The sequence below is a fragment of the Mobula hypostoma genome, chromosome 17 (genome assembly GCF_963921235.1).
Source record: "Mobula hypostoma chromosome 17, sMobHyp1.1, whole genome shotgun sequence".
NCBI lineage: Eukaryota > Metazoa > Chordata > Chondrichthyes > Myliobatiformes > Myliobatidae > Mobula > Mobula hypostoma.
This window is the reverse complement of record NC_086113.1, coordinates 41,520,089-41,542,663: the sequence shown is the minus strand read 5'-3', so window position 1 is coordinate 41,542,663 and position 22,575 is coordinate 41,520,089. Positions and strand designations below refer to the sequence as shown.

At 39.4% G+C, this 22,575-nt stretch overlaps 1 protein-coding gene across 1 annotated transcript in view; it reads right to left on the bottom strand.

Annotated features, from left to right (window-relative positions):
- The window catches only part of LOC134358003 (collagen alpha-6(VI) chain-like), a 154,352-nt gene extending 135,014 nt beyond the window's left edge, over nt 1–19,338 (bottom strand). The window contains 1 exon segment of the mRNA XM_063069863.1: nt 19,077–19,338. Within this exon segment, the coding sequence (XP_062925933.1) occupies nt 19,077–19,338 (262 nt within the window).
- Between the last annotated feature and the right edge of the window lie 3,237 nt (nt 19,339–22,575).

Here is a 22,575-nt window from a genome sequence, read left to right as displayed (position 1 = left end):
GCAAATCTATAGAACAGTAATTGTAAACTGTAAAGATCAGGAACTGTTAATTGTGAACAAACTGTGCAAATGCAGATATAAATAAATAAAATGCAGATTTTCAATGGAAAATAAATTCTTGTGCCTTAACTAATTTGCTACAAAATGTTCCCCACCTCACTTGGACATGAAGCATTCTGTTATCTACATCAAGATGCAAGCTATCATGTAGGAAAAGTTCATCTGAGCCACTCAAAAGTTAAACACACCAGTTCACTTGAAAATATCTTGCTATTCATTTGTTGCTTTTGGATTAAAGATGAAGAAATCTTTTACTTAAAAGAATTGCAAGAGTATTTCACGAAAGCAGCGCTACTGTTCAAAAAACAACTTGCTAACATCTTCTTAAAGACACTTAGAGATGGGCAGCAAACATTAAATTCTGGAGGATCTCCACATGGCAGACAACATCTGGAGTTCCTCCAGCATTTTGTGTGTGTTGCTTGGATTTCCAGCTTCTGCAGATTGTTTCTTGTTTGTGATTAGAGATAGGGAGAAAATGTTATCCTTGCCCAACATCACACCCAATGCCTTTGAAAAATTATATGCATTTTTTGTCACTTAATTTTACAAATTATAAGTATATGCTACTTTTCAGATATAGTCATTGTTATAATGCAGGGAGAATGACAATCAATTCAACAAAACTTTTAAAAACAGCAATGAGATAACTGACCTAACATCAGGAAGTATTTTCCAGTGGCTCAACGGTAGTTATTTTTTTATTGGAGCCACTATTTGGCAGCAATTCGTGGCAAAAGGAGCTCATATCTGATTAAACACAGTCCTTTTAATATAGCAAATGTTGTTTTACTGCTCCTTTACTGCAGCTGCTGCCCTGTTCGTAAACCAAATGTTAGCTTTTGGGGGGAGAGGTCATCGTCTTCTTAGTTCAGTAGAACGGAGGCAATTTGTAAACCCTGCCAAGTCACTACCAGATCAATTCAGAACTGAGCTTACAAAGAACGTAACAGCATTTTCCACAATGTGTACTAAAAGCTTCCTTATGGTTGTTAAAGCCCGGGGTGGTAATGGGGACAAGCTTCCTCTACCTGTTAAATGTTCCCACTGGCGTGTGCCTCAAGTAACCTCTGACAACCAAGTCCAGCTACTAAGCCCAGTGAAACCATTTCTACTGGCAGGAGAAGGGGCAAAGGTGAGTTACTGGTGCCTGAAAACCAGACACTTCAGGTAGATGGGGCTCAAAGGAAAAATCTGATCTCAAACCTCCACTGCCTTGCGGCTATACCCACTCATGGGGAAGGCTTCAAGAGTAAACCCAGAGGAAAAATCCGGAGTTCGCATCTCTAAGGCAGTGCTATATTAAGTTCAATGCTGACTGACAACTCCTGCCACACTGCTAGTACCAAAACGTATCAGTCTCTGCCATTCCTTTGAGTTTATTAAATGTGTGGTGAGGGGGAGCCTGTTACATTGGTAACAGCTTGCTCTCCATATCGTACTGCCCAGGCTTGCATATCTAGACAGCTAGGACACAATATCCATGGTCAACTCTGACCGACAGAGGCCCACTTACTAAAAAATAATCATGGTAATTGCAAACACGAGAAAACCTGCAGATGCTGGAAATTCAAGCAACACACACAAAATGCTGGTGGTACGTAGCAGGCCAGGTAGCATCTATAGGAAGAGGTACAGTCAACGTTTCGGGCCGAGCCTCTTCATCAGGACTAACTGAAAGAAGAGCTAGTAAGAGATTTGAAAGTGGGAGGGGGAGGGGGAGATCCAAAATGATAGGAGAAGACAGGAGGGAGAGGGATGGAGCCAAGAGCTGGAAAGTTGATTGGCAAAAGGGATATGAGACTGGAGAAGGGAGAGGATCATGGGATAGGAGGCCTAGGGAGAAAGAAAGGGGGAGGGGAGCACCAGAGGAAGATAGAGAGCAGGCAAAGAGTTATTGTGAGAGGGACAAAGAGAGAAAAAAGAGAGAGAGAAAAAAAGGAAAATAAATAGATAGATAGATAAATAAAGCATGGGGTAAGAAGGAGAGGAGTGCCATTAATGGAAGTTAAAGAAGTCAATGTTCATGCCATCAGGTTGGAGGCTACCCAGACGGAATATAAGGTGTTGTTCCTCCAACCTGAGTGTGGCTTCATCTTGACAGTAGAGGAGGCCATGGATAGACACGTTAGAATGGGAATGGGACGTGGAATTAAAATGTGTGGCCACTGGGAAATCCTGCTTTTTCTGGCGGACAGAGTGTAGGTGCTCAGCGTAACAGTCTCCCAGTCTGTGCCAGGTTTCAGCGAAACGGTCTCCCAGTCTGCGTCGGTAATTGCATACATGGTTCGTGATAATGTAATTGTATCTTGTTTTTCAAATCTTTGCTAGCTTGTAATTATAAGAATATTCCTAATCCATGTTATTGCAGTCAATGGCTTTCGAGATTGGAATCTCTGGTGAACAAATTTCAGCCACATTTTCGGCATCCAAGTGGTCTCCTTTGGGGTCTTGGCAAGGACTTTGGAGGCGAGGTAATTGAGGCCATCTGAATTCTTGGTAAAGCCAGTGACAGGCATTTTAGGAAATCTTGCCCGATGTGTCTGAGAGATATTTTTGTCTAAAAGTAAAGAATTGACTACACACGAGATGACAGGAAGAACTTCCTGGATCTCACTTGAACAGACAGAACCTTTCATTTACACGTGAGAGGATAGATTCTGGTTTTAATTTTCACCTGAAAGGCGGCAACTCAGGTCTGCTCAAGAATTGCAGTTCATCAGAATTTGACTAAAATTCATTGAAGTGGTAACTGATATGTACCATGATCCACCAGTGACTCCTAAAATTCATGACTAATTGCCAACACCTAAAGGAACAGTAGGAAATGTAAAATTGGTTTTCCTATGATCCAAGCATTCATATGAAATCAAGGAACTAAATGAAGAATCTTCCAGTAATTGGGAATGAGATCAAACATAATAATAAATATTACAACCAGAAAATTCCCCATTGCTGAGGAATTTGAGTAAGGAGACCATTAGACACCAATTTGCAAAGCTGTATGGCTCATCCACCCCCATGTCCAAATGCCCAGTTGGTGCTCTAGGTAAAACCTCACAATATTGAGGAACTGAGAGAATAACTGAGGAAAGTTGTCAAAATCTTTATAGTGAAACAGAAAGAAAAAAATAAGGAATGGTACTATAGAAGGTTTGGAACAAGGGTTGTTCCACATTACGAACTAAAGGACAGTCATAGTTGCAGTCCATGCAAGTGCCTAGGCTAACCTTTGTTTTTTAGGAATTGAGAGAGTGCCAGTTCTCCCAATCTGATGAAATGGTTGCTGGTTGAAACTTTGATGCAATAAGAAGTGGAGAGCTTTAATTATCTTATATTCTCTCCACTCTCAGTCCTCATGCAGGTTCTTGACCTCTAATGCTGGGTCTGACCCACCAACTTCCTCCAAAAGTTTGTCTATTTCTTCCAGATTCTAGATCTGCAGTCTCTTGCCTGTGTAAATGTGTCTCTCAACAAAGTTTAACTTCTTGGTTACTCATAATGCAGGATGAAAGTTTCTTAAATATTTTTGATTTTTTTAAATTCAATTATTTCATGGATACTGGCATGAATAGTGTACTCACTCTGAGTTATTAAAGCTCATGTAAAACTTCCCTTAGAATCAAATCAATGACAAACAATGATTTTTAACTGCAGCAGCTAGTCATTTTATTCAGAAAATTAATGCAGTCTTTATTACATGCAATGCTTTGCAAACCATCTTTCCAAAGTACATTTTCTTTACAAATACTACCTGATGAGGCATTTTAAGACTTATTTATTCTATAGTAGAATCTAAAATAATACACTCCAATAAAGAAAATTTTACCATTGCATACCCCCTACCATTTCACTGTTGATCACCATAATCTCATTAACGGGAATGCTTTGCTCTACTAAATCTGTTTCTTTCAATATATTCCACAACTCATTTACAAATAAAGCAAGGATTTTATAAATTGAGTATACCGAGGCATAAAGACCTCTAAAAGTTCATCAACTTTGATCTTAAAGCAATTTCATGGTGTAATTTCAGCAACCATCAGTGAAATTGACTTAATTTATAACCAGAAGTACACTTGATCTTGCTGACAAGTTACAACACAGCAAAAACTGTCTCCAATCACAAACCCAGGGAAAGGTGCTGACTTTCCTATCTGTCTGGCTCTACAGGAAGGCAATCCAATCCTCACAAACTTTGTAAGGTGGTATTGCATTTTTTTTTAATTTAAATTTAAATAATGCCAGAAATGCAGATGTGGGATATGGGTTTTTAATTATTCACATCATCCGCTGTATGTAAACAAAAAAAACAGCATGGATAAACACCTGACTTTAATGATCTTATTCTCTTGCTATATTAGAGCGAAGCAAAACAAAAGCATTTACATAGCAATTTGCACAGAACATGCCATATAACAAATTTTTGAGCTAATTATACACCAGGAGGATACTCACAATTACCTTAATCTATGTTCAATGTTTTGACTTAAATATCTTCATCCAATACTCTCTGCAAAACTGTCTTCATACTGCAAAAAGATACCAGCATTTAAAAAATTATATATAGACTATGTTAAGCTTTCATTTCTCTTACATTCTCAATCGAGTTGCTGAAACAACTATATGAAATGAAAGGTACTACTCACATCTCCCGCTTATGTAGTGACTAGGCTGTGGCTACAAGCTTTGAAACCTTTTATATAACAGGAATAGCTGCCTGCAAACCACACCTCCTTTTCAGATCCGAGACAAGATCTTACTAATTAATGAAATTCTACCAAAGTACTAATATTGTCTTACATTTTATGTAAAAGGCTAGGACTTCTGTAGAACCCCAACATCCCAGCTATCCAAACGTTTAAAAGAATGAAATTAAAAGCCAGTCAAATTATTCTTCTGGAAGTAAAATTGCCAAGATTGTTCCGATATGAGTGGAATGCCACGTAAATCTGTACTGCAGCTTCAACTTCCTATTAATTATATTAGTGATTTAGATGAAGGTGCTGAGAGTATTTGTTTGCTAAATGTGCAGATGAAAAAAAGACAAGTAAGTCAGTTGTGAAAAGAATATATGGAGGTTGGTTGACAAAGTACACAAAATTCCTTCAAATGGAGTACAATTTTGAAAACTGGGAACAGTTCACATTGACAGTAAAAAGTCTAAAAATATTTTATCTAATACTAAAAATCTGCAGAGCTCTGAGATACACAGGGACCTGAACATCTTTGTGAATGAGTCAAAAATAAATCAGTAGGAAACACACGGCAAATAATCAGCAAATCTAACAGAATGTTATGGTTTACTGCAAAACAGATGCACAGAAATAATGTTTCGACTATGTAGAACAGTGGGAAGACCAGAACTGAAATATTGTGTACAGTACTGGAGTGTTTACTTGGAGAAGGTTATTGTAAATATGTCAGAGAATTGTCCTGATACGGCATCTGAAATGAGTATGTCAACTTTTGAAGAAAGAATGAAGAGGATATACCTGCTACCACTCAGATTTAGAGAAGTGAGAAGGAACTTGAGTCTTTGAAGTCGGGAGGAGGCAGGAAACCTTTCAATACAGAGATAAACAGACATTTGACATATGTTATGGGGAGGTGCTGTAATCCATAAAAAGGACTACAAGAAAGGATAGTAATAGGAAATTAAACATAATTTTCAAAAGGGAATGTTTTTATGTAAAGTAAAAGAGAGTGGGCCAAAATAAAAGTTTCATCACAGACACTTAAGAGTAATCAGAAGAATATAAGAACATAACATATAGCAGCAGAATTAGACTGTTCAGCCCATCAAGTCTGCTCTGCCATAGAATGATGGCAGATTTATTTTCCTTCCTAACCCCATTCTCCTGCCTTCTCCCCATAACCTTTGGCACTCTTATTTGTCAAGAACCTATCAAACTCCAATTTAAACACACACAATGACTTAGCCTCCACAGCCATCTGTGGCAATGAATTCCACAGATCCATCACCCTCTGGCTAAAGAAATTCCTCCTCATCTCTGTTGGGGCTTCCTTCTATTCTGAAGTTGTGCCCTCTGATCCTAGACTCTCACACTATTTGAAACGTCATCTTCATGTACACTCTATCCAGACCTTTCAATAATCTGGTTTCAGTGAGATCCCCCATTATTCTTCTAAACTCCAGCAAGTACAGGCCCAGAGCAATAAAAAATCCTGCTTATAATTAACCCTTTCAACCCTGAGATCATTCTCCTAAACCAACTCTAGACCCTCTCTAATGCCAGTACCTTCTTTCTTAGATACGGCTCCCAAGTCTGCTCACAATACTCCAATGTGGACTGACTAATGTCTCAGAGAGCCTCAGCATTTTACCCTTGCTCTAATATTCTTGTGCTCTTGAAATGAATGCTAACATGGGTTTTTCTTTCTATTCCCCTTCATTCTTAGTTCCTTTCACATCAGGACACGAACTTAAGTAGAAACTAGATAATCTGTTTCTTGGTAGAACTTCAAGGGAAAACAAATTTGGGCATGACTCAAACAACTTCTTTTAGAATATGACTTAAATACTGTGAATTGTTAATCATAACATAGGCTAAATGATAAAAGAATTGCTGAAGTTTCCAAGTGCAATTCTACTGTTTTTTCCAGTATGTTAAACTGAAAAAATTTGGTACCCCCTACTCAACATTCTTCGAGAGTCGCTGCCAAATTTTGCTCCCACTCACTCCATACGTCACGATTACATGATAATTGGATATTCATCAAAATCTGCTTCATCCAATTCGCTTTGAATGGTTATGTCAATGGACATACAATAGTACTAACTGAGTAATTGAAACTGTTCTATTTTGTAACTAGAAAACATTTTAAAAAATGGAAAAGAAAACAAGGGAGCCAGGCATGCGAGTCTAACTTCATTTTTATTTTAAGCAAGTCTCATATGTATGATGTGCCAGCCTCAGGACATATACTATTTACAGACTTTTACATATAACCTGCAATGCATTATATAAAGAACAGAGAATGCTTGATCAAACAATATATTTACAATATTACACAAACATTACTGAAATATTAAAAACACTACACTCCTCCCTACTTACCTACAAACTCCAACTCAATATAGAATACAGCTCAACTTATATACAGTATATATAGAGTCGGCAAGTTTTTGATTCAGTGTCAGTGTAGTGTGATCTGTTGACGTTGCTCACAGTATGTTCTTCAGGCTCTGGACAAAACTTGCTGCCAAGACATTTATAGCTGGGTGGTACGGTGCAGATGGAAAATGTCTTTTCTGTTCATTTTCAGGTCAACTGAAACTGTTTCACAACAAATTGTGGTCTAATTTCACTGACCAAGTGTTTTGGAATACAAATCCTTGAGAAGCAGCTTCTCAACACATCAACAGTGTGCAAGGCTGTAGAGGAGGCAATTGGTTACATTAGATGTTACAACTCTCAATCTCCACATACGATAACCCCTGTCGAGGGCCAGTTCATCCTGGCGTTGGTTAAATTGGTGGAACTGGAGTTTCTCCTTGTACTTTGGGTGGCCATGTGGACCTGAGACAGTGAAGAGGGTCTCTTCTGGTTTCCCTTTGGATCATCCCTGTTGTAATAGGGTATCTTTTGATTTGCATTAGGTAGAATATGTCTCTTCTGTAAATTTTTCAGGTACTGTATTTTCTTTTCCAAGAGTAAATGGGACAATCTGTCAGCATTTCCATGATTAGTCCTCCTCTGGAATTTGATTTTACAATTGTGTCCTCCAAGACACAGAGCCCATCTCTGCATTTGTGTTGCTGCCGCTAGTGGAGCACCCTTCTGTGGATTGAAAATGGACACTGGTGGTTGATGATCAGTAAAGAAGGTAAACCCTCTCCCATACAAGTACACGTTGAAACATTTTACACACCAATCCAGACTCAGGACCTCCCTGTCAATCTGTGTGTAATTTTCTCTGCAACGGTAAGGGAACGCGATGCAAAAGCTATGGGGTGTTCACTTCCATCACAGGCCAGCTTCACTGGATGATGTGGATCACAATATGTGAGGACAGTGTCTAATGTCACCATTTCCTGTACCTTTTTGGAAACCACCTCACACTGCTATGTCCATTGCCATTTCTTCCTATTCTGCAGTAATGAGTTTAAGGGATGGAGCGCTAATGGCAGGTTTCGCAGGAACCTGTTATAGTAATTGACAAATCCTAAAAAAGGCCACAACTGTGACATGTCCTTTGGTCATGGGGCAAGCAGCACTTCCTGAATTTTCTCAGCATACTTGTGTAAAGCTTGTGCATCAAAGTTGTGACCACAGTTACCAATGCTTGGTTTAAAGAATTCACACTTGTTACATCATACTCTGAGCCAATAATCTTCTAATCTTTTTAACACTGTCTAGAGTATTTGGAGATGTTTCTTGTCATCTGTACTAGTAACAATGCTATCATCCAGGTAACACTGAGTGCCTGGGCAGCCTTGCAGCACCTGGTCCATAGCTCACTGCCAGAGTGCAGATGCAGATGCTGCTCCAAAAATAGGCTTTCTATAGTGATAATGCCTTTTGTGAACGGTGAGAAATACTTTGGACTCTTCTTCCATCTCCATCTGTACATAGGCCTCAGTTATGTCCATTTTGCTGAAGTGTTTCCCTCCGGAAAGGTTTGCAAAGATATTCTCTACCCTGAGCAGAGGGTATTGATCTACTGTTAGTACTGGGTTGGTGGTGACCTTAAAATCTCTATAGATTCTGACAGACCCATCCTTCTTAGCTACTGGGACCACTGGCGTTGTCCATGGGCTCCACTCAGGCTTTGCCAGAGTTCCTTCAGCCTCCTCGTGATCTAGCTCTCTGGCTACTTTATCATGAATGGTATAAAGAGCTGGATGGGCTTTGTAAAACTTGCATGTGGCATTTTTGTTTAACACTACTTTACCCTCCATATGTTTGAGTTTTTCAATGCCTTCCTTGTGCACTTCTGAGGGATCACCCAGTACCTTTCAGAGGATGTGGCATGCAACTGGTGGATGGATCTCCAATCAATTTGTAGTTGTCTCAGCCAGTCATGTCCCCACAATGCTGGCCTTCCTGTTTTACTTACCACATACAAGACCAATGTAGCTTTTTGGTTGTTGTATTCACTGTTACAAATGTCATTCCCACAGGAGTTTTCTTTTCACCAGTATAAGTTCTTAATTTGATATGTGCAGACTTCAGTTCATAACCTTTGAAATATTAATCATTTTATGGAATGACTGAAACAGCCAAGCCAAAGTCCAATTCCATCTAAATTAATTTGGCATTCGCTTCTAGTGTAAGCCATATTGCTTATCTCTTGTTAGTTTTCACAAATTGAATCTCAAGGCTACTCAGTTCTGTGTCACTTGTATCAGATTTTTCATCAAAAGCATGCAGATTAATGCTCTTTTTGAAACTGCAACTTGACTTTTTATCTTTTTTCTTCCCCAGGCTGTCCATTTATTATAGTCTGCCTGACGTGCTCTTTCAATATGTTCCATTTCTTTTTCAATCTTTTTATTAATTTCAAAGTCATAAACATTACAGAAAATAGATACAGAGCAATTGGGATTACATTATTGATAATTAATTTATACAAGTATAAACTCAATTGACACATAATTAATGAGCCTCCCAAAATCTCACAAAGTACAAATATAATATAGGAAAAATATAAAGTGAAACTATAAAAATATCATGAAAAAAGAAATATATATATATATTTATTTGGGGTATATATATACCCCAAAAGAAAAAAATCTAAACCAACTAGAAGAAAACTAAACTAAAGAAAAAGAATGGGCTGTTGTGATACCTCAGATAAAACCATTAGTGTCGTTAACTCCACTCCTCTCCCTGTATATTGAAGTAACAAAATAGAATTGGAAAGGGTCAAATTACATCATGTGAACGTATTGAATAAATGGTCTCCAAATCTCTTCAAATTTAATAGAAGGGTCATAAATGACGCTTCTAATTTTTTCTAAATTTAAACAAGACATAGTTTGAGAAAACCATTGAAATGTAGTCGGAGGATTAATCTCTTTCTAATTCAATAATATGGATCTCCTAGCCAAAGTGTAACAAAAGCAATCATCCGACAAGCTGAGGAGGTCAGATGACATTGTTCTATCGTTGGTAAACCAAAGATTGCAGTAATAGGATGGGGTTGTAGATCAATATTCAAAACAGTTGAAATAATATCAAAGATGTCATCCCAATATTTCTTCAGCAAAGGGCAAGACCAAAACATATGAGTTAATGAAGCTATCTCAGAATGACATCTATCACATACAGGATTTATACGAGAGTAATAACGGGCTAATTTATCATTGGACATGTGAGCCCTATGCACTACTTTAAATTGTATCAATGCATATTTAGCGCATATAGAGGAAGAATTAACTAATTGAAAAATTTTTTGCCATTTCTCTGTAGGTGAAGTAAGCTTAAGTTCCCTTTCCCAGTTGTTCTTAATTGTATTTGATACATCTGGATTTATTTTCATAATCATATTATAAAGAATTCCTATTGAACCTTTTTGAAAAGGATTTAAATCTAGAATTTTTCCATTATATCCGTTGAATATGAAATCAGAAAGGTAATAAGACCAGTGTTTAAAAAGTTTGTAATCTGTAAATATCTAAAGAAATGGGATCTAGGTAAATTATATTTATTAGATAATTGTTCAAAAGACATGAAACAATTATCCAAAAATAAATCAGAAAATCATATTATACCTTTTGTTTTCCTGACTATCTAGGCATGGTCCAAAAAAGAGCGTTGAAAAAGAAAAAGAATAGGGCTTGCAAAAATAAATTGATTCAATCCAAAAAATTTTCGAAACTGAAACCATATTCGAAGAGTATATTTAACTATTGGGTTGTCCATTTGTTTATCCAATTTAGAAAAATCAAAGGAGAGAGGGGTCCCTAAAATAGACCCCAATGAAATCCTGAAACAGATTTACATTCAAGATTAACCCATTGTGGACTTGAAACTGTGTCCAAATTCCATGTCCAGAATTTTAAATAACAAATATTAATTGCCCAGTAATAAAATCTAAAGTTCAGCAATACTAAACCGCTCTCCTTTTTGGGCTTCTGTAAGTATCTTTTACCTTGTCTAGGGTTTTTATTCTGCCATATGTATGAAGAAATTCTTGAATCAACATTATCAAAAAAGGGTTTCGGGATAAAAATTGGCAATGCTTGAAATAAATATAGAAACTTAGGCAAAATAATCATCTTGACAGCGTTGATCCGACCAATTAAAGACAAAAACATTGGTGACCATTTAGTAAACGAACATTTAATCTGATCAAATAAAGGTAAAAAATTAGCCTTTAATAAATCCTTATGCCTCTTGGTGATTTTTACTCCTAAGTAATCAATAACTAATCTAAATGGAAAGCATTTATAATTTGGAACCTGCATACTTAACGGAAAAAGTTCACTCTTATTAAGATTCAGTTTGTAGCCAGAAAATTTACTAAACTTAGCCAATAAAGATAAAATTGCAGGAATGGATTTCTCTGGGTCAGAAATATATAATGATAAATCACTTGCGAATAATGATAACTTATGTATCTCATTCCCACGAATAATACCAAAAATATTTGGTGAATCTCGGATAGCAATTGCTAAAGGTACTGAAGTGATGTCAAATAATAGAGGACTTAAACGACAACCCTGTCTAGTACCACGAAATAATCGAAAAAAGGGAGATCTTTGATTATTAGTAAAAACCGAAGCTGGAGGAGTGAGATATATCAATTTAATACAGGATATAAATATCGGACTGAAATTAAACTTCTCAAGCATGCTGAATAAATATGGCCATTCAACTCTGTCAAAGGCTTTCTCAGCATCTAATGAAATGACATATTCTGGAGTTCTAAGTGAAGGAGTATAAACAATATTGATCAATGTCCTAATACTGAAAGATGAATAATGATTTTTAATAAATCCAGTTTGATCCACAGAAATAATTTGAGGTAATACCTTTTCTAACCCAGATGCTAACATTTTAGAAAAAATCTTAGAATCTATATTCAATAAGTATATAGGTCTATATGATGCAGATTCAGTAGGATCCTTATTTTTTTTTAAATTAGCGAAATAGAGGCTCTATAAATTGATTGTGGTTGTTTACGTATACTAATTGCATCTTTAAAAACTCCGCACAACCGAGGGGAAAGACTTAAAAAATTCTACTGTATAGCCATCTGGACCGGGTGATTTGCCAGAATTCATTGAAGAAATAGCACCCTTTATTTCTTCATCCATAATAGGTGTTTCTAATTTTAAACATTCTTCGGGTGTCAATTTCAGAAAGTTCCATTTCCTTAAAAAGTATACATCTCATTGGGATCATGAGGGAATTCTGACTGATACAAAGATGTATAAAATTCTTGAAAAGATTTATTTATCTCATCATGATCAACTGTCAAAGTATCATCAGGTTTACGAATCTTAATAATTTGACATTTAACCGAAGCTGTTTTTAATTGATCAGCTAATAATTTACCAGATTTATCACTGTGTATATAAAACTCACTTGTTTTCATTAGTTGGCTTTCAATTGACGATGTTAAGAGTAAACTATGCTCCATATGAAGTTCAACTCTGTTTGTAAAGCTCTTCATTAGGAGCAATGGCATATTTTTTATCAATCTCTTTGATCTTGTCAATCAACACAAGTATTTCATCCTTATTACATTTTTTCAATCCAGCAGAGTAGGAAATAATCTGACCATGGATATATGCTTTAAACGTGTCCCATATAACCCCACTGAAATTTTCATCCGTAGCATTAGTTAAAAAAAGAAGTCAATCTGATCTTTAATGAATTTTACAAAATCCAAATCTTGAAGCAAATTAGAATTAAAATGCCATTGGCTAGTATTAGAAGATATGTCCATTAACTTGATAGAGAGATTCAATGGTGCGTGATCAGAAATGGCAATAATGTCATAGTTACAATCAATCACGGATGGAATTAAATGAGAGTCTGTAAAAAAAATAGTCAACCCTAGAATAAGTAGATGTACAGGTGAGAAAAATGGAAATTCTTTATCCTTTGGATGTAGAAATCTTCAGATCTCTGAGATTCCCGAATCAATCAGAAACAAGTCGATAAGTGTAGCCGACTTATTCGGTAAAGCCTGAGTAGATATAGATTTATCCATCGAGGGATTTAAGCAACAATTAAAATCATCACCCATTATCAACATATAATCATTTAAATTAGGAAAGGAGGTAAATAAATAATTACTTAAAAATTCAGGATAATCCACATTTGGGGCATAAACATTAACCATAACAACTTTTCTATTAAAAAGTAAACCAGTAATTAACGAGAATCTACCATTTGGGTGAGAGAAAGTATCCTGATGCACAAATGCAAATCCTTTCACTTTAGCTTTGGAGTTTGGGTGATACTGTTATTCCTTCCAAAACTTTAAAAAGCACTGATTATCCTCTTTCCTCACATGTGTTTCTCGTGCAAAAATAATATGAGCATTCATTCTTTGGAATACTTTAAAAATCTTTTTTTCTTTTAATCGGATGTTTTAATCCATTTGTATTCCAAGAAACAAAATTAATCCTCTGAGCCATATTTACCAAGAATCAGCCTTTTGGTATGTGAAGAGTTAACCAGAGTGTAAACTCATGAAATCAGAAGAGGAACCAGCATTTAGAAAGGAAATGGAAGTTATGACACTGCAGACATTTTTGTAGTTATAAATTAGCCCAATTGAAAAACAAACTAATAGTAAAGGTCCCCCCACCCACCACCTGAAAGAAAACAGAACTAAGCCAAGAAAAAGCCAGAAAGCTAACTAACACTTGTGACGAGAATACACATAAAATTAAAATGTTTGCTGGCCTGGGTTAGCATCAGTGACATCAGCAAGTGGTCTGCCACCTGCCCTCAGGGGAAGGAGAGATAAGGAACAATGGAGCAGCGTCTGGAGATGTGTAATGAAGGGACGTGGGAGAGAGAGAGAGCTGTCTGGAGCGGGTCCCGCTTTGAACCCTGAACTGTTTGAAGTGATGGACAGGCGATACCCCAGCAGGGGGATAAAAAGGGACCGGTTCGCTAAGGCAGACACACACGCCACCCGAGGTAACGAGACCCTGGAAGCGGTGCGCCTCTCACGAGTGGGTGAGAAGTATCAGACAACGGCCAGGGTGGAAAGGTACGATCAGCGGGAACCCGGTGTGTGTCCGCCCTTGCCTGGGTGCCGGGTTCACTGCAGAGGATCGACCACATCTGGAGGAGGGGTCACAGTCGGTGACCTCAGGTGACATCACCAAGGACCCGCCCAAAAGTTGCTTGTGAGCAATATCGCCGGTCTGTGAGTGAAGCCGTTCTGAATGATCAGTTGTTCCTGTTCTATCTCTCTCTTCCCCCACATTGTCCATCGCCATGGCAACGATTACTGCGAACTGAACTACTAACTGGACTGAACTTTGAGTCACTTTAAATTTGGTCATTTACCCCTAGACAACGATAGAGCTTGATTGATGCTGTTATCTTAATTCTGTGCACATGAGTGGTTATCATTGCTGAACTGTTGCATTTATTATCCTTTCGATTACTGTGTTGCTTATTTCTTTAATAAAACTTTCTTAGTTCTAGTACTCCAGACTCCAACTGAGTGATCCATTTCTGCTGGTTTGGCAACCCAGTTACGAGGTACGTAACACACTAAATCTACTCCCACTTCTCCAGAAGGCAGCTCACAAAATATACGTTGGTAAGAAGACCACCTAAAATCCAAAACAGAAGAAAAACTACACTATAACAACGAAAAAGAAAACAATTTAACAGATACAATAAAATAAAATACCTTCGTATTATAGTTTCTGAAATAATAATAAAGAGACACCAATACATATTATTAAATATTGAATAAGGGAGAATAGTTAAATGAAGAAAAGGGTCATCAGGGAAAAGAAAGGTATTATGGGAAGAGGAACCTAAAAAGATGGCACGGTAAAAAAAACAAAAGGTATTGTGGGAAGAAGAAGACAAAACACCATCATGGTTATACGAAGGAAAAAAAACATGATATTCCCCCTTGTACAATAAAAGGTTTAAAATCCAACCAATAACAACTGTTTCAGAAATCATAAATTTATAAATTAACAAAATAAAAGGAAAGGAAAAAAAAATGAATCTGCCAATAAAGGGAAATTTAGGTAAAATATGAAAAATACCAACGCTACCGATCAAAACCAGAAATCTTAAACTTATAAAGGTCAACCTTCATAAATGAATTATAGGTTTTGAGAAAAGACGAAAAATCGAAACCAATATTACAAGAGTCGTACATTAATTAGACCGTGGCTTCTGATTCAAGTTCCTCCAAGAAACTTCGAGCAGCACTTATGGAATTAAAGAAACATCGCTGGCTGTTCAGAGGAGAAATTCTTAGACCAGCAGGGTACAAAAAAGCTGGTTTGAGACCTTTTCGGTAACATTTCGACATCAGAGGTTTGAAAGCCAGTCGCGCCTTCATCACTTTGGGACTGAAATCCTCAACCAACCGGAACTGATAATCTTGAAATTTAATTATTCCCTGCCATCGAATGAGTTGCTCTTTGACATGAACATAGTGGAATCAGATAATTATTGGTCTCGGTTTAGATTGGAAATCTGGTTTTCGATGTAAAATACGATGAGCACGATCAAGCAAAGGAGGATCATTCGGGAATTCAGAACTGAATGCAGACTTTAAAAGTTCAGTAAAGAATACTCTAGAGTCTCCTTTATCAACATCCTCAGGGAGACCAATTTTACGTAAGTTTTGTCTTCTGGATCGATTTTCAAGATCAATAATCTTGGATTTAAGACTCTCCAACTGTTTATCTGTCAAAGAAAATTTAGTTCCAAGCTCTCAAGTTTTTGATCTCTCTTCGGAGTTTCCTCCTTGAGTTCAGTAATTTTGTTTTGTTGCCGTTTAACTTTGTGGTCAAGAAAATTAATAGAATCTGTAATCAACTTAATCTCTTCTCTAACACTTTGGCCTATTTCTTTAGATTGTTCATGGAACAGATTCAACATTATATCATAGGTTAATTCAGGTTGTTTAGGATCAGGTTTTTTTCCCCATTGTTATCAGCGCCTTTTACAGATTTAGGGTCTCGAGGTTTAGGTCTTATACTTGTTTCTTTACTCATATCTTCAAAATTCAGAATCCAGTCTTACAAAAAAGAAAAAAGAAAAAAATTCTATTGTATGAGTCTTTTAGTCTTTTAGTGTAGATAAAAGTAGATTAAATAAAGGTGCTCATGGATATAAAGTGAAATGGTAATGGAGCTAAGCCAAGAAGTAACCTCACTCTATGAGTGCCTCCTGGAGAATCCAATATGTTGTATTTCATTGCATTTTCTGCAAACTTTACCTTGGAATCTATATTGATCTGGTATATGTGAGACCCTGCCACAGTAGTAACAAAATTTGATCGGCCAGACCAGTTTCTATTTGGACGTTGCAATTTTGTTCACTCTCACTTTCAACTTTCTGCAACTCAAAGGCATCCCAAACAAGAGAAAATCTGAAGATGCTGGCAATCCAAGCAACACACACAAAATGCTGGAGGAACACAGCAGTCCTGTTGAAGGGTCTTGCTGAAAATGTCAACTGTACTCTTTTCCATAGATGTTGCCTGGCCTGCTGAGTTCCTCCAGCATTTTGTGTGTGCCTATATGTGTAGTTTACATTGATACAGCTATTTCAACTGCTCGTTTAAATATATGTTGTGCTCAGTTAGGACCATTTTGGAATGCCTTCTTGTAAGATTCCACAAAATAAATGATCTTTCAATGTATAATTAAGCCCGCCACAGAACTGACAATGGTCAGACAATTGCTTCAATTCAGCTATGTGTGCTGAAATGGTCTCACCTTCCTTTTGATTCTGCTTTTGAAACCTAGAGTGTTCTGCAATCAACAATGTTTTTTTTTCTAAAATAGCCTGCTTTATCTTCATATCTGCAAAGCTCATTTCAGCTGGCTTAGTTGGAGTGGTCAAACTTCTAAGCAACCTGTATGCTTTTCCACCTAATGCACACAACAAAACTGGTACTTGTTTCTCATTGGCTATTCCATTTTCTTTTAAATACGGTTCAATTTGTTCAGTGTACATAATCCAGTTATCTCTTTTGTAATTGCATGCATCTATCTTTCCAACGTAGCCAGACATTTCAGCTTTTTTTTATATTTATGACTAATAGCACCTGATAATCACTGTTTATGAACCCATAAATTTATCCTCTTTTTCTTCCTTTTTTTAACACAAACATGTCCTTTCTGAAGAAGCATGACTTGCACTGTATTTATTTTTACTTGACCATTTCTCACAGCACTTTTTTTTAACTCAAGTGTCTCACTGCACTTCTACAGGTAAGTAGTCATATCAGGTTTGTTTAAAACTTCATCATCACCAATGTTATGTTTGTAACTCCAAAACATAAAAAACTAATTGAAAGGAAAACAAGGGACCTGGGAATGCAAGTTTAACTCTGTTCTTCATTTTCAGCAAGGCGCATATGTACGACGTGGTGGCCTAATAACGTATGCCATTTACATACTTCTACATATAATCTGCAATGCATTTTGTAAACAATGAAGAATGCTTAATCAAAAAATATACTTAAAATATTACTCAAGTATTACTGAAATATGTAATACACAACAGAACAGTTCTGGTTTACTTATTAACTGGAAAATAAAACATCGGAGATCAGTGCTCGGGCACAGCTAATAATATTTAATATCAATAATTTGGCTGAGGAGAGCAAATGTCAAAACTCCAAGTTTTCTGATGATACAAACCATCTAGAATCATGAGTAGGAGGAGGATGTACATAGGTTTTAAGAAAATACAAACAAATGAGTGTGGGAAAACATGGCAAATGAAATATGAACTTGAAAAATATGAAGCACTTATTGGAGGATTGTTAGTGTCCATATATAAAGGTCAGTTAAAATTAACAGCCATTACCACAATGCATTAGGAAGGCAAATGATTTGGGCTTCAATACAAGAGTAGAGGAGATGAGGCCTCCATCAGTCAGGGTTGACCACGGACATTGCATCCCAGCTATCTAGATAAGCAAGCCAGGTCAGTACAATATGGAGGACAAGCTGATGCCCATATAGCAAGCACCCCCTCTCCACACATCTGATGAACGCAAAGGAAGCCAGAGTCTGATACAATTTGGCACCAGCACCATTGCAGGAGTTGCCACTCAGTGTTGAACTCAATTTAGGACTGCCTTAGGGACTTCAGCTCCAGATGTTTCCCTTCCAAAGCTTATCCCATGTGTGGGTATAGCCACAAGGCAGTGGAGGTTTGAGATCAGAGTTTTCCTTCTCCTAAATGAGCTGCCAAACACGGCTGATGAGCACCATTTACCCAAAAGAAGAGAAGTGCTTTTATATTGTAATTATGTGGGACCTTTTAAGATGGTTACTGGTTAGTTTTGGTGCCCTTATATATATTTTTAAAAAGGGCTACATTTGCCATCGAGGAAGTGCTACAGATATTCTCCAGACAACTTCATGGAGTCACAAGTCACTGCAAATTCTGGAATCTGAAGCAACAAATAAAATGCTGGAGGGGCTCAGTAGGTCAGGTAGCTGTCATGGTCCGGTCCAAAGTCCGCACTCCGGTTCACCGTCTGGTCTGCGGACTCCAGACTCTGGGTCTTCTGGCTGTCCCTTGTTTCGGATGGACTTAACCATAAGGACCTGATGCTCATCTTGGGGCTGGGAATATAAGTGGCCCTGGGATAGAGTGTGGTTACTGGGTTTTTTTGTCAGTCTCCTCTTGGAGCAACGCACCGGTGGAAGGCTAGTGCAGTCATCGAGATATGGATTTGGCTGTTTCGTAGCCCACTGAGGTTACCGACTGCCTCGAGTCTTGCAGCCACCCCGGACCTAGCTCCCTTCCTGTCCCGTGCCTCCGTCGGGTAAGCCAGGCCGTTTGCCGTTACCCTACGGTTGGGTTTGTCCCTCCTTGTCCTTGCACCCGTGGGGTGTAGTCCCGCGACCTGCCCAGGAGTTGCCTCGAAGTATCCTTGACCAATCATGTCCTCGCCGAGCCTCCTCGAGTCTTCGCCTGGTCCCCAAGGACCCGAGCCTCCTCGCGTCTTCGCCTGGTCCCCAAGGACCCGAGCCTCCTCGCGTCTTCGCCTGGTCCCCAAGGACCCGAGCCTCCTCGGGTCTTCGCCTGGTCCCCAAGGACCCGAGCCTCGTCTCATGTTTGCCTGGTCTCCAAGAACCCGAGCCTCGTCACGTCTTCGCCTGGTCTCCAAGAACCCGAGCCTCGTCACGTCTTCGCCTGGTTTTGGAGTCCGAGCCCGAGTCAAGACCCAGGTTCTGGGTCCTTATCCAGTCTCTGGCTCGGAGTCCACGCCCAGGCTCCTTGTTCCCAGTCCCTCGTCCTGGTCCTGCTTCCCCAGCCTAGTCTGTTTTCCTGTCCCTACTCCTAGTCTGCGTCCTGTCCCGTTATTTAGTTTTGTCCGTTCCTGTTCCTAGTACTTCAGTGTCTGTGTCTTGCATTTGGGTCCGTTCCCAACGCCCCGCATTACGACAGTAGCATCTGTGGAGCGAAATGGATGCTTGATATTTCAAGTCAAAACCTTCCATCTGGACTGAAAGATAGAGGGGAGATAGTCAGCAGAGAAAGGTGGAGGGAAGGGGTGCAGCAAGGGAATATGGTGGGTCTAGATGAGGAGGGATGATAGGGGCAACATCTTCTTATAACCTCCTGGGATGTGGGGCTTCTCAAGGGTGAAGGAATTACATAGATTGAGCCTAACTTTCCAAGTTAGAATTAAAGGTGATCTCATGGAAATTCACAAAATTCAGGGCCCGAGGGGTGAATACAGGTAGAATATTTCTGCTGGCTGAGGAGCTCAGGACGCGGTGTCATAGCGTCAGACTGAACAGTAGGAATGAAATGAGGAGAAATTTCTTCACCAGGGCGGAGAACCGTTGAAATTTGCAGGGAAAACTCCGTCATAGAAAGCATTCAAAATGAAGATTGATGAATTTCTCAGTACTAATAGGAACCTGTCACAACCACGGCTTCGGCAGCGCAACATATGCGGCAAATGCGCTCGTGAATGTGCACGTGTCAGCTAATTATTATTTCATTGTGACAGTATTTAACTCCATTCATTCCGCCGTAGTACTTTTCGAGACTTGAACACGGACATAGCCACGCTTCGTTATCTCCATTCCGCCTTGCCTGAGAAATTGGGCTGTCAAGTCAACTGACTGCGAAGACTGGCGGTATTCGTTCTATTCTTAGTTGTTCTTTTCAGCTGCAGTGTAGGCTTCGTTTTCCATTTGAGAGTTTTAGTTAGTGGCCCCGTTTGGCCTAGCGTCTATTGTGTTCTTTCCCTTTAATACTGTTTGCATTAAAGTCTGTGAACTACCGACCCGCTTCAGTATCACTCACTCAGCATTTGGGCCACGTCCGAGCCAAGTGACAGCAAGTCTCGACCAAGCAAAGATTTTCCCAGTGGAGAGGAAGCAGCTGACCTTGGCCATGGGATTCACTGGTTAGAGTCATTCGTCGAGGGAACAATATTCCGTTGAATTCCTATGTATGAATTCTTCCTTCTGTCTCCAGCGTGACAGAATGATTTTACCAATTAATGGACCCAGCAAAATTCGAATAGTGACGTTTTGACATTTGGTGGTTTGAGGAGAGGGTACCTTTATTCTCAGTGCATATCCTGACTCTACATTCCGTGAGTCCAGACTCTACATAACGAGCATCCCGAGTCTACATTTTCTCCGGTATTCATTCCAAGCTTTTCAAGTCACAGGAACCAAGGTTCCCAGCTTTGTGGTCCCATGACTTTGTGGTTCCGACCTTGCCCTTTACGCACTGAGATGTCCCTGAATTCTCTGAATCTTTTCACAATATTATGTACTGCAGATATTGAAAGACCTAAATTATCTGCAATCTTGCGTTGAGAAATGTTCCTTTTGAACTGATACTTGAATATTCTGTGCACTGTTCAATCTTATTTTAACTTCGTCCCAACTTTTGTTGAGTGTGTTGCAGCCATCAAATTCTAAGTTTGTGCGTGTTTACAAAATACAATTAAGTTGGTCAGTAAAACTATTGAAAATCTTTCCTTTGTACTTTTGTCAGTTAAATAAAGGTTCATGTGAATTAACATATCACAGATTTTTGTTTTTATTGCATTTTGGAAAATATCCCAACTTTTCTGGAAATGGGGCTTGTATTTCATTGTGATAGTATTTAACTCCATTCATTCTGTCGTAGTACTTGTCGGGACTTGGACTTGGCCACGCTTCGTTATCTCCATTCGCTTTGCCTGAGAAACTGGACTGTCGAGTCAACCGACTGCGAAGACTGGCGGTATTCGTTCTGTTCTTGTTCTTTTCAGCTGCAGTGTAGGCTTCGTTTTCCATTTGAGAGTTTTAGTTAGCGGCCCTGTTTGGCCTAGCGTTTATTGTTTTCTTTCCCTTTTAATACTGTTTGCATTAAAGTCTGAACTATCGACCCGCTTCAGTGTAACTCACTGGGTCTCACCTGATGGCAGATGGGGCAGTGGGCAACAGAGGTCTTGCATTGATCTAGCCTGAGGGGGTCCCCAAATTGTTCTACCCAATGCCGTGTACTGTCGGCCCCCAGATGGCCACCTTTGCGGTGCGCCCACGCAGCTGGCGCACTGAGGTCGGTTTCTGGTGGGGAAATGGTGGCGCGGCATATTTGGGCAGCCTGGTCCACAGCGGCGTTATGTATTGCTTCGTCAGTGTTTCTCTGGCTGTGGGCATCCACGTGATGGACGGAAATTTTTCTGTGGGTAGCCTGGTCCCAAATGAACCGCCAGTGCCTCTGTCCATGAATTTGCCACCCCATCTCATGCTACCGGGCCATCCGCACAGCCATACCGTTAGCCACTGCCCAAGAGTCGGTGTAAATGTGGACTGGGCCGGTGGTATCCCGCAGGGTAAGGGCTACTGCCGCCAGCTCGGCAAGTTGACTGGAACCACCCGCTCCCTCTGTGGTTAAAATTTTGCCCGTGGCGGGATTAAGTGCCGCCGCCTTCCAGTACTGCTTTCCCCCTTTCCAGTGGCTGGATCCGTCTGTGAACCAGGCAAGCAATTTGTGATCAGGGTCGAGGGAGTCGAAAGGTTCGCCCAGGACACGAGGGAGGGCCGGATTTCGGGTATGTCCTGGACAGGGTCCTGGGACTGCGGGAATGACATAATCTGTTCGTGGAGGCGGCGGACCCCTTCTGGACCGTGCTCGGCCGGGTCCGCGATATACCATTTCCACCTCACTCTAGAGGACCTCTGGGCACGACCCTCTTTGTGGGTGGAATCGGGGGACTTGACCCACCGCATTATGGGCAGGTGGGGGCGGAGGACGACAGCGTCGGTGCCTGTTTGGTGTTCGGTGGCGAGGAGCGCCAGGTAACAGGCCAGCAGCTGGTGCCCGAACGGTCTGC